The sequence below is a fragment of the Lolium rigidum genome, chromosome 3 (genome assembly GCF_022539505.1).
Source record: "Lolium rigidum isolate FL_2022 chromosome 3, APGP_CSIRO_Lrig_0.1, whole genome shotgun sequence".
NCBI lineage: Eukaryota > Viridiplantae > Streptophyta > Magnoliopsida > Poales > Poaceae > Lolium > Lolium rigidum.
Window position 1 is genome coordinate 232,115,382 of NC_061510.1, and position 14,134 is coordinate 232,129,515.

The 14,134-nt window shown below is 44.5% G+C and overlaps 1 protein-coding gene across 2 annotated transcripts; it reads left to right on the forward strand.

The window, feature by feature from the left end:
- Positions 1 to 6,960: 6,960 nt before the first annotated feature.
- On the forward strand, positions 6,961 to 13,304 carry LOC124703121 (RGS domain-containing serine/threonine-protein kinase A-like). 2 transcript variants are annotated; one of them, XM_047235336.1, is made up of 13 exons: positions 6,963 to 7,755; positions 8,692 to 9,109; positions 9,242 to 9,878; positions 10,046 to 10,086; positions 10,166 to 10,234; positions 10,488 to 10,588; positions 10,943 to 11,021; positions 11,553 to 11,651; positions 11,715 to 11,783; positions 11,906 to 11,955; positions 12,043 to 12,124; positions 12,619 to 12,713; positions 12,789 to 13,304. In XM_047235336.1, the coding sequence occupies exons 1-13, from the start codon at positions 7,445 to 7,447 to the stop codon at positions 12,925 to 12,927; spliced, it is 2,190 nt and encodes a 729-aa protein (XP_047091292.1). In that variant the 5' UTR covers positions 6,963 to 7,444; the 3' UTR covers positions 12,928 to 13,304. The 2 variants fall into 2 exon arrangements, 1 of the variants encoding a protein (XP_047091292.1); XR_007002937.1 differs by lacking the exons at positions 12,619 to 12,713; positions 12,789 to 13,304 and having other exon boundaries at positions 6,961 to 7,755; positions 11,722 to 11,783; positions 12,043 to 12,109.
- The last annotated feature ends 830 nt before the right edge of the window (positions 13,305 to 14,134 follow it).

The window sequence follows — 14,134 nt, forward strand, 5'->3', positions numbered from 1 at the left end:
ACACCAAACTCAAAACAAACTCATTAGAGGGTTAGTGCATAATCAAAAATTCACATATTTAGAGGTGACACAATCATTCTTAACACTTCTGGACATTGCACAAAGCTACTGAAAGTTAATGGAACAAAGAAATCCATCCAACACAGCAAAAGAGGCAATGCGAAATAAAAGGCAAAATCTGTCAAAACAAAACAGTCCGTAAAGACGATTTTTTTTGAGGCACCAGACTTGCTCAGATGAAAATTCGCAAATTGAATGAAAGTTGCGTACATATCTGAGGATCACGCACGTAAATTGGCAGATTTTTCTGAGTTACCTACAAAGAGGCATATTGAAATTCGTGACAGCAAGAAATCTGTTTCTGCGCAATAATCCAAATCTAGTATTGACTTTACTATCAAAGACTTTACTTTGCACAACAAATGCAATAAAATAAAGATAAGGAGAGGTTGCTACAGTAGTAACAACTTCCAAGACTAAAATATAAAACAAAATTGCTGTAGTAAAATAAAGACATGGGTTATCTCCCAAGAAGTTCTTTCTTTATAGCCATTAAGATGGGCTCAGCAGTTTTAATGATGCACTCATAAGGATGAGAGTTGAAGCAAAATAGAGTATCAAAAAGCAAGTATGAAACAAATTTAAGTCTAACCCACTTCCTATGGAAAGGAATCTTGTAACTAAACAAGTTCATGAAGCATAATGCAACAAGCATAGAAAGGTAAAACAAGTGTAACTTCAAAAATTTCAGCATATAGAGAGGTGTTTTAGTAGCATGAAAACTTCTACAACCATATTTTCCTCTCTCATAATAACTTTCAGTGGCATCATGAACAAACTCAACAATATAAATATCACATAAAGCATTCTTATTCACATGCATAAAAGTATCATTACTCTCCACATAAGCATAATCAATTTTATTAGTTGTAGTGGGAGCAAATTCAACAAAGTAGCTATCATTATTATTCTTATCATCAAATATAGGAGGCATAGTATAATCATAACAAGCTTTATCCTCCATAGTAGGTGGCACCAAAAGACCACTATCATTATAATCATCATAAATAGGAGGCAAAGTATCATCAAAGAAAATTTTCTCCTCAAAACTTGGGGGACTAAAAATATCATGCTCATCAAAATCAGCTTCCCCAAGCTTAGAATTTTCCATAGCATTAGCAACAATGGTGTTCAAAGCATTCATATTAATAACATTCCCATTAGCATGCATATAAAGTTCCATAGGTTTTTTAATTCTCTCTTCAAACACATCATGTCCTAATTCAAGATAAAGTTCATAAAGATCTCTCATATTTTTGTTGTTTTCCATTATGCCTTACTAGTGTAAACAAGAAACAAAAAGATGCAATTGCAGGATCTAAAGGAAATAGCTTCGAGCACTTACAATGGCAACAGAAAATAACTTAGTTACCTGGGACTGGAGTGTGAGTGCCTTTTACCTTACCTCCCCGGCAACGGCGCCAGAAAAGTGCTTGATGTCTACGCACGCTTCTATTCCTGTAGACAGTGTTGGGCCTCCAAGAGCAGGGGTTTGTAGAACAGCAGCAAGTTTCCCTTAAGTGCATCACCCAAGGTTTATCGAACTCAAGGAGGAAGAGGTCAAAGATATCCCTCTCAAGCAACCCTGCAATCACGATACAAGAAGTCTCTTGTGTCCCCAACACACCTAATACACTTGTCAGATGTATAGGTGCACTAGTTCGGTGAAGAGATAGTGAAATACAAGTAGTATGGATGTATATGAGTGGTAATAGCAATCTGAATAAAATATGGCAGCGAGTAAACATGCAACAGAACAGTAAATAAACGGAATTTCGATGCTTAGAAACAAGGCTTAGGGATCATACTTTCACTAGTGGACACTCTCAACATTGCAATCATAATTGAATATAAATATAAACACTTCACTATGCTATTCTGAATTACTCTCTGGCAAGATAACGAACACTAATTCATCATGTAGGCAAACCTTAAAGATGTATTCCCAAGTACTAATAAACACCCCACGCTGTCACTGTGAGCATTCATAGGAGGTACTAACACACCACAATTTCATAGAGACATCCAACTCAAATCATAACTCGGTGAATAAGTATTCTCGTGAAATATAGCCTAAGAGACCCACACGGTGCACACACTCGTCACCTTTACACACGTGGGACAAGGAGTCTCCGGAGATCACATAAGTAAAATCCACTTGAATAGCATAACGACATCTAGATTACAAGCTCATCATATGGATCTCAATCATGTAAGGCAGCTCATGAGATCATTGTATTGAAGTACATAGGAGAGAGAGATGAACCACATAGCTACCGGTACAGCCCTTAGCCTCGATGGAGAACTACTCCCTCCTCATGGGAGACAACAGCGTTGATGAAGATGGCGGTGGTGTCGATGGAGATGCCTTCCGGGGGCACTTCCCCGTCCCGGCGGCGTGCCGGAACAGAGTCTCCTGTCCCCCAGATCTTGGCTTCACGATGGCGGCAGCTCTGGAAGGTTTCTCGTACCGTGGCTTTTCCGTATCGAAGATTTAGGTCATGGGGCTTCTTATAGGCGAAGAGGCGGAGTCGGAGGGGTTACGGAGCCGCCACACAACATGGGGGCGCGCCCCCTCTTGGGCCGCGCCAGCCACCTGTGTGGTGGGCCTGTGGCTCTCCTTTGGCCCCCCTCCGGTGTTCTGGAAGCTTCGTGGAATTCTAAAATGCTGGGCGTTGATTTCGTCCAATTCCGAGAATATTTTCTTACTAGGATTTCTGAAACCAAAAACAGCAGAAAACAGGAACTGGCACTTCGGCATCTCGTCAATAGGTTAGTTCCGGAAAACGCATAATAATGACATATAATGTGTATAAAACATGTGAGTATCATCATAAAAGTAGCATGAAACATAAGAAATTATAGATACGTTTGAGACGTATTAGGCTACCTCCAGCGGTCCGACGCATTTTGGACATGCAAGTGTTTTTTTTTTGTGCTACTTCTTTTCAATTTTGTTGAATGATCAAGTTTTAAACGCGAAAAAGTTGTACTCAATGATATCATGTTGGTCCAATCGAATAGATTATAGCCTAAACAATTAACCGGATACTTCAATCGACTAGATTCAAACATATTTAACATACAAAGAAGAAGAAATTTAAAAACATATAAACTAAAACTATTTTTTGGCCTTCTTGTTAGAAGGCCCTGCCTCGTTGTCGAAACTCCTGCGCCTCTTGCTTGTCACCTCCTCGTCGGAACTGGAGGACGACGCGCCCATCGAGGAGTTGAAACTGGAAGAAATGGCGTCTTCGTCGTCGTCGTCGGTGAACGGACGACGACGCGCCGCCCGCGCCAGCGCCCTGGACTTCTTCCTTGCCGCCGCCTTATCGTCCTCCGCCTCCTGCGCCTCCAACCGGGCGAACTTGCTGTCGGAGTCCTCCTCCTCCTCCTGACCCTCCTCCTCATCCTTGGCGTCGCTGGCAGCGCCGCCTCCGTCCTTCTCCTGGCCTTCGCTGCCACTGCCGCCTCCGTCCTCCTCGTCCTCACTCGGCGTGGAGGCAGGGTCGCTGGGCGTGGAGCCCGGATCGCTTAGCGTCGCAGGGGATTCCCACCAATGCAGAAATCCGGGCGACTTGCCCTCGCTCTCCGAGTCGAACGGCAGCGTGTAGTCGCTCATGGCGTGCCGGTGTTGGAGAAGAAGAGGAAGAAGAGGAAGAAGAAGGAGGCGGTTGAACTTGAATTACCGTACACGCGGGGGTTATAATGTGCGCGGATTAACGGCGACGCGTATAACGAAGAGGCCGACGGTTGCTCTTCCGTTGCGGTTCGGCGCTCCATTGCGGCGGTTGATCGCCGCGGTTGCCACACCGGCGCGCGTTGTGAATTCGAGGCCGATCGAACCTAGGTCGCTGCCATGAGGGCCCGTGGGGACACGAGCGGACGCTCGCGCGACCGCTGAGCGTCCGCGGAGACGCAAACCTGGCGCATATTTGGCCAGGTTTGCGTCTCCGCGGACGGCCCGGTCACTTTTCGTCGCCCCGCTGAAGATGGTGCCAGACGTATTTCCGGTCCGCGCGAACGCAAACGGTCTCTCCATAAGAACAAATCCATCGGGAACCGGAGTCGGACTGGCCCCCGGCCTCCAGAAGCTGGTTGCTTACTTTGAAAGAGAAGGACAGACAGGACAAATGCGTGGACGCATGGAATGGACCTAAACAAATGAAGAGAATTTAGTTTGGGTTTCCAGAGAGGAGGCAGGTGCTGTTTGGCTGGTTTACTTGCACTGCTGAGCTATTGACACATGCACGTCCAACATAGCATTTTCTATATCCACTTGCATCCCTCTTTAATTTGGATCATGTCAGATAGGATCATAGATTCTTTGGCCTTTTGCTAAGATATTTTCTCGTCTCGGAGACGTGGTACCAACTTTAGCCACACGATCCTACATTCACTACACAACTTTAGCTAATATATATACTGGAGTATTATATTAGGTCGGCAGATATCGTACTTGAGTTATTTTTGACGGTTTGACTGTGAATTGCATCAATAAACCCTCACTATAAGAAGTACATTTTGCATGTGTCGTTATGCACTACTTTGATAACTTGAAATGCGTATTTTCCGTCTTCAATAATTGTTTACTAAAGAATCACGCTATCTACATATTGATCCATATTCATCAAATTACAGGGTCAAATATCATTCGATCCGTTACTGATCTATAGTGAGTTAGTGACTGATATGTGAAAATGTAAAGTATTACCATAATGCCATCAATATCCATATATTGGCTAATATATCAAACACACCGCCTAATATTTCAGAACCTGCACATAAACCAATCAAAATCAAGTATGTTGCATAATACCCTCTCATTACCATCAAATTTACAACAGGGTCCATGAGAATTTAAATTAGATGGTGAGATCGTACATCCACTTTAGTGGCCAAGTGAGATAGCCTCACTTCCTAATTTAGTTTTTTTTTATAAAAGGGTAGCATATTAATAATATATGGGTGATATATGAAGGGAACACCTCAATATCACGAGCAATTCGATACATTGATGATGCACACAACCAAATTATTAAAAAGTCAAAAGAAACCAAGGACCAATGGGGCATTAACCAATAGCGATATTTACCAATCCCCTCACAACACACATGCCGTGAGAAGGTTTTCTTAAAGCAACACCTTCCCCCTGCCCCCCCCCCCCCCCCACCCCAAAGCAACACCCTTACAAAAAGGTAACTACACATAAGTTTCGCAGTCGTTGGATCCAATGAAATACTAGATCACATGTTTTCACCTTAGAGATAGATCAGGCCTAAGAAATATCTCTACAATGTCTTTATCAAGATAACAATACCGAAACATCACCAATGTTAGGTACGACCAACAAAGTTTAGACCAAGGGTTTCAGCCCGGAGCTCCTAGTACTGAAGAAGCACCACCAAACTTCAACCAGGATGTGACGTCGCATCCGGTTGACCTTCATTCGTTCTAGCCTTGATACTATCGAACACAAACATACGCACATACTCTTGCATATATGCATCGTGTCCCAGACCATGCAGCTACGGATATGCATAAGTCTCGCGCACAAGATCCATGGAACATGATATTAGCAGACCGTCTTCGGTCTGAGTGGCGCACCTTCTAATCGATGCTCTCACACATGGTTCTGACGTGATTAACGGTCCGAGAAATAATGTTACTCGCATGAGCTTATTGGAGGGCGACAACGGGAGTAGCATGCACTCTGAAACCCGCCTTAGGGGCCCATGGGCAAACCCATGCACTACAGGGAATTATCGGCAATGAATGAAAGTCTACCAAAACTGCCACCTGGAAGTGTAAGACCTTAAAGCATCTTCAACAAACGATCCAAAACAAGAGTAACCGCTTCTTAGGGCACGAAGGCTAAAAAACTAGCTCCAACGAATGATTTATCCCTAAAATATGTCCTATATTTTTGCATGATGCCTAAAAAACTAGCTTCTTGTGTTGCAAATTTGGGGCAGCGGCTCCCCCATGGTCTAAGTGCTGCTTGGGAATTTCCCTTCTCCCCTCTGACCTCGCGCGACCACACTCGCCCTCATATTCCGCCACCGTCATTCCCGCTGGGCCGAAACACCACCAGATCCGTTCGCCCCCCTTAAAATTGCGGCTGATTTGGGCCATAGCAGTCCACGTAGCCTCCACCCACACGCGGCACCCCGAGATGGCCTGTGTTGCCGCTCTATCGAGAGGGCCGCCATAGTGTTGGTCTGTGGGGGCCCGGCCACTATGAGGCGGAGATCACCGCGAGAGGTGCCCTAAAACAGCTGAAAAATATTCAAAGTCCTACTTTACATCATAATATATGGAACATGCTTACAAAATTTCGTGCCCGAAAGTCAAAAAATGTACCCTAGAGCTGCTTTTTCTCTACCTGTTTTACAGGAGTTGCTCTTACGCGTATATGGTTGAGTCATCAAATTCCGTTTGTTTTGTTCTGAATGAGACATAGAGAAGCCTTTTCCACGTTCCCTTGATTGGGGAAAAGGTGGCGACACAAGTCGTGTTGAAAGTCTAGACTCCGATTGACATTGTCGCGTACCTACCATGTTGCATGTGCAATAGTGCATGAACAGCTGAGAAGGAAAACAACATAGAGAAGAGAAAGCCAGATGGTGCAAAGCTGTGGTGAACTTTTTGGCAAAGAAGATGGTCCAAGAAACCGGTCGGTGCTCACTCAACAGGAGGCGCACTAGGCACCAAACCCAAGCAGATATGAGATGAACTATAAGGATGAATAATTCAAGACCACCAATTAGCAGGAGGAATAGTTTACTCGGGGTTGCCTTTAATGGAAACAAAGATGCCTTCTTTTTTTCCGAGGCGATGAGGTCGACATAACAGACAGCTTCTTGCTTGCAAGTTGCAACGTCTGGGCAGGCAGCGCGTGCAGATGGAGACAGAGGCGGCCGGAAGAAGATGATCCATCTATCCGAGCGCAGAATTTCAACTCGGGGAAGATAAAAGAAGGTGTCGATTCTCGAAATAAATAAATGACGATGAACAAGTCCAAAGCCACACACAAAGAAAAAGGCAACACAGATTCCATCCTCATTTGCTCCAGCTCCAAGCAAACAACAAAGACGACATCATAGGCAACAACCTGGAACCACCTACTAGAGGAGATCGAGAAGCCTCGCGAAATCCTTTTTCTTTCCTCAAAATCTGTACCCTTTTTTACGAGTTCCTGGGCAGACGAGCCAGCCTCCTGGAGGTGAGTTGCGCCAAATTTGGTGCCCAAAAAGAGCCAGCCAGATTGGCCGGAGACCAAAAAGAGGCGCCATTTGGGTCTGCACGGCTCTCGGAGAAAACGGCGGGCATGTCTTCGCGTTCTGCCATTTGATCCGAGGGTGGCCTGGCACCGTCGTCGGGGATGGAGGCGGACGAGCTCCTCAAGAAGATACGGTTGCTGGAGGAGGGCCAGGAGGAGCTCAAGCGGGAGATGGGCAGGCTCATCCCTGACCGCCGCGGCGGCGGCGCCGGCGGCGGGCAGTCCTCGGCGTCCCCGCGCCGCCCCTTCCCCGCGCTGCAGCAGGCCTCGTCGTCGGCGAGGGGGCGCGCGCTCGCCCTGCTCCCGCAACGGCCGCAGCGCCCCGGGCTCTCCGACAGGCACTGCCACAGGATACTGCAGTCGCTGGGGCAGGCCGTGCACGTCGTTTCCCTCGAGGGGAAGGTCTTGTACTGGTGAGCTTCCTTTCACTCCTCCTGCTTCGTTGGTACGCGCCTGCTCAACGCTCGTCAGCTGTTTGATGATATGCTACAGTAGTGTGTTACGAGGTTGGAGTGTAATGTTACCGCAACGGTTTTGATAGGAATTTAAATTCAGAATGACGGGAATGCTATGTGCATTGTTGGTACATGCCCGAGTCCAAGGGTAGGATGTGCAACCTCATCAATGGTCAGATAGCGCAAACATTGAATGTCCTTTGCTTATACTTATTCAGTTTTTTTTAGGGTAATAATAGTGTGGATTGCCTATTCTTAAGAAATGCTGCAGTTATATAATATGAGCTCCCTAAATTATCAAATATAATCTTCCCAAGTGGCAAAACTGAATTAACTAAATGGATTTAGGAGATATGTCCGTTGCGGCTGAAGCTGATCAAGTTGGTTAGCTTAACTCAGGTGATTAAAAAGGAACAAGGTTCTCGTAGAGATACTGGCAGTACCATTTCAGTTTTCACCTTGCTGCATAACTACATGATAGAAATAATATGTTGTGCTGTTTGATGTTACACAATTAAAATAAACAAACTTAACATCTTAAATAAAGTAAACAAAACTGGAAGCATCATGTGTGCCCTTAATTAAGATCTATGGTCTCAAATTAATTGGAATGAAAAGTTCAACACTTGCCACATGTCTGGTGGACCTTTCTTAGTATAATGATGGATATTTATCAGGTGGCAAGTTTTGCTTGCATTTTCTTTCAAATATGCTGTGTATCTTGGTTATATCTAACTGGTGCAGTGCTCTTGTCTGGTCTTCATCTTGGCTCAGTAAGTAGGAAAATTTCTCTTTGCAATATGCAATTCATGAGGCACCCGATGGTCCTGGTCTTTGTTTTATGATATGAAACTACAACTTTTACTAAATTCGTCCACTTTTTCTGTAACCTAGGAACCGGTTTGCCGAGCATTTGTATGGCTATTGTGCATCAGAAGCAATTGGCCATGATCTCCTTGAATTAATCTGTGATCCTTGTGACTTCAGTCCAGCACACGAGATCATGCAGAATATATTTATGGGCAAGTGTTGGAGAGGGAAGTTTCCTGTTAAGCATAAGTCAGGAGAGAGGTTTTATGTTGTTGTGAATAACACTCCATTATATGATGATGATGGTAGCTTGGTGGGCCTCACCTGTCTGTCAGGTGATGCACGGATATTGGAGGAAATGGTTAGTCCTGCAGTCTTAGGGAGATCCTATCCAAATTCAGCAATAGGCAACAACAGGCTCAAAAGTGGCTTGCAAAATAAAGGTTCATCTGACTCCCGACAACCTCTCCAATCTGCCATCACATCCAAGATAACAAACTTGGTGAGTCGCATTTCCAACAAAACAGAAGAAATGACTGCCCTGTTTGTTTCAATAGAATGTTTCTCTTCTGGTATTTCTTCTTAATTTATTTCCTAGTGTATCCTTTTCTTGATTTCTAGAATGACAACACAGGCTACAAAGGTTACAAGTAGAGTTCGTTCTCGGATCAGGGCAGGTCAGAATTGCGACGAACAGCATGGTAGCAGTCGTGAGGGTCAGGATTCTGAACATGATGCAAGAGAGGAGCCAACATCAAGTGAAGCAAGCACCCCAGGTGGGGATGTACTGCATGGTACCTTTGTTACCGAAGATAAATCACCTCAGGACTCGAGAAAAACAAACAGTGACGATCCAGGTGAAGGAAAAGTAGGGTTTCAAAAGATCTTTGGTTCAAAGGCAGAGGCATTACTGGGCAAGAAGGGGATCTCATGGCCTTGGAAAGGAAATGAAAATGATGGTGTTTATGTAAAAAATAACATGACTTCACCACGGTTACATGATAATCAAGAGAACGCCCAGAGTCATGAGGGAGTTCCAATTCTAGAGCCTATCATAATTCCGAACAGCAAGGACGCGGAATATGCCCAGGCAGGCAAATACGAGGTCTCAGGTTCCTGGTGGACTTTCAACAATAACAGCACAACTAGTACCATGAGCAGCACTATAAGTAGTAATAGCAGTGCTATCGAGAGACTAGATTATGAAGCTGACTGCCTAGATTATGAGATACTGTGGGAAGACCTAACACTTGGAGAACAAGTAGGTGAAGGTAGTTACTTCTCCATTTGCCCGGATTCTCCTTTTATTTTGTAGATAAAATCTGCAAATTCTCTCTGTCTGCACATCTGGATACTCCCATCTCTAGGTGACATGTACTTCAATATATTTATAGTACATACTGCTCATTTCTGCTATATTGATTTTTGATCCACGCAGGTTCTTGCGGAACAGTGTATCATGCTTTGTGGTATGGATCGGTATGCACACTCTGTTTTTCTTGTTAATAAATGTATTAATCTTGAAAGCAGTTATGAATATCTATCCATGCCCCTGTAGGATGTGGCTGTTAAAGTATTCTCCAAGCAGGAATATTCAGAAGGAATGATACATACCTTCAGACAAGAGGTAGGTGTCTATATCTAATTACACTTCTGTTGACTCTCAGTGGAATATTTTGTCAACGACACTGTAGTGTACCTACTATATTACTGAGTCAGATACTTCAGTAATTGGACTCCATGCATTCAGATATTGACCCACATTCACCTAGTTTCTTTTGCTGGCAGTTTTTGTGGACTGTAGCAATTATCAGTACATTGTTAACTTTATAGTTCCATTGTTATGGTCATGATTATATTCGTTTCCCCCAAATATGTAGGTTTCTCTGATGAAAAAGTTACGCCATCCCAATATAATACTTTTCATGGGTGCAGTTGCATCTCAGGAACGACTTTGTATTGTTACAGAATTTCTCCCACGGTAAGATTTATATCTCCTACATGCTTTGTCTATGGTTATTGCCTTTTTCCTTGCTTGGTGCAAAACAAGCACTAGGTCATGAGGCAGTCTATCTATATGATTCTGCCAGTAAAAATGAAACTGAATCTGTGTATTGTGCCAAGTTCGTAACTTTCAATGACACAGTTTAAACTCCGATTAGTACATTTTGGTGAGTTGTCCCAGTAGTAAGTGCCTGGTTCTTGCTGGTTCCACTGTTTCTTAAGAGGGATGGTATTTCGTTGATGCATTCTGTTTCAGAATTTCAAACATTTACCTTCTGGTAAATATTTCTTTCTTGTTTTATATCACACTGTACTGAGTCCTATCCTGCAGAGGGAGCTTGTTTCGCTTACTTCGAAAGACCACTGGCAAGATGGATCCAAGGCGGCGAGTTCACATGGCTATAGACATTGTGAGTACATTTTCATTGAACCGATATTTCTAGGAAATGACAAGCCAGTTAAATTCTGTGGGACTTTTGAGGAATGAACAGAAGAACTGGATAAAACATTCTTCAGTTACAGAAGTCCAGAGATGTGTTGAAGAGATAACTAATTATGTTGGGCAGCTATGTAGAAGAGAAGTTGATGTTTTTTGTTTTATATGACAACATATCTGTTAGCTTAAGTTTACAAAGAATGGGAAAGTAAAGACAATGCTGTCATATATCTGACATCTAACATGATACCGTGTGCTACACCATTCGTTCTGTTACTATGTCGTACCTGAAGGTTCTTTCACTAAAAGCTAGTCATAATTCATGTGATTATGGTAGGAAACATTGATACTCGGCCAATTTTTGTTTCCATGCTTGTTCTTGTTGGGCCCTCTGAACCCATGGAGATAAAGCTACTTCACATTTTGTTTGACAAGTACGTTTAGTTTTATGGAATATTTTGTCATCATGCAGATCTTAAATACATTATTATCACTATTTTTTCAGGCAAGGGGCATGAATTATCTTCACAATTCTAGCCCCACTGTTGTACATCGTGATCTAAAATCGTCAAACCTGTTGGTTGATAAGAACTGGACTGTGAAGGTAACCACAGAACTTAGTTTTCCCTCATTTATTCTTTCTCTTCTCATTCCTTCGTTCAATTAGGTTGCAGACTTTGGTCTTTCACGCCTCAAACTAGAAACATTTCTAACAACAAAAACTGGGAAAGGAACAGTACGTACAAGCAAACTTTACCTTTTTTACATGTATTCTTCAGACTAAGAAATTTGGCAGAAACTTCACCGTTCTATACAGTTTCTGCTCTAAATCTCTGACAACTTAGCTTTAATATGCAGCCACAGTGGATGGCTCCAGAGGTGCTGCGTAATGAACCTTCAAACGAAAAGTAAGCTCCATGTGGGCATTCTTGAACAGTAGAAATTCCTGCTATCTGCAGATGATTACTCATATCTTCCTTTTCTCTACATGGTAGGTCCGATGTGTACAGCTATGGCGTAGTCCTATGGGAGCTTGCTACTCAAAAGATTCCTTGGGATACTCTTAATACAATGCAGGTACCGTTTTTTTTATGTGTTTCGGTTGGTTAGGTGCTCACATGATTTTCAATCATATATTCTGTAGCGACTATGTGACTGTAAAGTTGATAGTCCAGCAGGGTGTGGAAGGTTGCCAGATTCATCTGGGTAAATAATCTACTTAGATACAACAAGCGATGATAATTAAGTTCAATGTTTCTTTACTTTGTAAATCCTCCACCCTCCTCTCGTCCTGCAGCAAGATTAACACCGAGATGCTTGCCGCTGCATGATCTTTCTGTTGACGAATGGCAGAGTAGTATGTCCTTAAAACTGCACGAAGTGTCTCTTTTTCCCTTGTAAATCAAGGAAAATTCAGATATGCCTTCTTTGTGGTTTCCAAGAGCCAATTTCCCCTTGCAAAGTAGTACTAGCTTACTGGTGAATGACGAATCTCCTATTAGAAGTGAAATCACCAGCATTTCCCTATTAGTGCATAGGAAGTTCTTCACATTCCGACCGGTATGTTGCAGGTCATCGGAGCCGTGGGTTTCATGGACCACAGATTGGAAATTCCAAGCGACGTAGACCCTCAGTGGGCATCCATGATTGAGAGTTGTTGGGACAGGTACATACTACTTCTACTGTACTATTGACAAACTGACTCCTGCTAAGCACCAACTGATCATCTTTATGTGAACAGTGACCCACAACTCCGCCCTTCGTTCCAAGAACTCCTGGAGAGGCTCCGGGAGCTGCAAAAGCAGACTGCCCTGCAGGTGCAGATGCAGCGGAAGGCGGCTGGGAAAGGTGTTGAAAATATGAGCGTCGAAGATGGCTAGCTTGGTTTGGGTACCAATTTGGATCGATTGTAGCAGCCACTGTGAGGGTGGTTCATTGAGCTCGAGCCGGGGAAGTTCGAGGAAGTCCTCCGTGCTTACCCTCCGGAGATAATATGGCCGGAGTCTCAGTCCAGTTGCCTGACAGGTGGTGTGCAGCTTGATGGATTGCGATGTTGAAGCCCTGAAATGCAGTTTAACTTCCAGGAGGAAGGCCACATAACACTCGTGGCATGGCAATCAGTTCGAAGCAATGTAGGAGGAACACTTTGATCAGTTCATCGCCGCTTGTGATGGAGTTTTTGTACATCAAAACTTGTATGCATACGTACTTTCTGGTGTGACTAGTTAGGGAAGCTGAATGGCATTGGAGTTTAAACGGTTTGATTCATGTACGGCATGCAATACAATTAAAATTCTAAAAATCATAAAACAGAACCATTGTATTCCGCGGCAATGGCGTGATTTGAGCACTGATGATTTAGCTGAACCTGAAGTGATGGCAACTGGATAAGGGTAGTAAGAGCATCTCTAGCACAGCCCGTAAAAGGCTCAAAACCGAAAAAGAACCGTCAGTTTACGGGTTCGGGCTGAAAAATGGCTACGGTCAGTAGTGACCGTAGACAAGATAAAACTGAAAATATTTTTTATATTTTTTGGGGCCGAGACTGAAACCCATACTCAATCTGTATTTGTAGGGGTTGACGGAGCGAGCCGAACGCAAGCCGAATACAATTCCTAGTTTGCGCGCGAGGGAAGTTTCAGCTCCTCTCAACCGCCACCGCCGCCGCCGATCTGCGCGTCCTCACCTTCCTCTGCGCCGCCGTCGACCGATTTCTCCAGGACGAGTCTCGAATCGACCCAGTCGGTCGCCGTTGCTAGCTCGAAGGCGCCGCCACCCTCTCCCGCGGTCGCCGGAGCTTTCGCCGCTCCACCAACCACCCCGGTGACCCCTGCGACCCCCGCAGAGGTAGCAACCACGGTCTCGTCGACGAGCGTGGTGAAGCGGCGGCGCGCGGGAACGCATGTGGTCCCGCAATCCGGTGCCGCGGCGGCCACCGGTGATGTCCCGACGGTGGCAACGAAGCCGAAGGCATCCCGTGCGAGACCGAAGAATTCGGTGCCTAAAGTACGAAAGTGAAGGCGTCGACGAGCCGTGGCGCCCCGCCTCCGTTCCCCTCCCCGCCAACGCCGCCGCCGCCACCGGAAG

Coding starts and splice junctions, on each gene's coding strand:
- LOC124703121 (XM_047235336.1), top strand. CDS start 7,445: ATGGAGGCGGACGAGCTCCTCAAGAAGATACGGTTGCTGGAGGAGGGC. Junction 9,110..9,241: donor CATCCAAGATAACAAACTTG/GTGAGTCGCATT, acceptor ATGACAACACAG/GCTACAAAGGTTACAAGTAG. Junction 9,879..10,045: donor TGGAGAACAAGTAGGTGAAG/GTAGTTACTTCT, acceptor TGATCCACGCAG/GTTCTTGCGGAACAGTGTAT.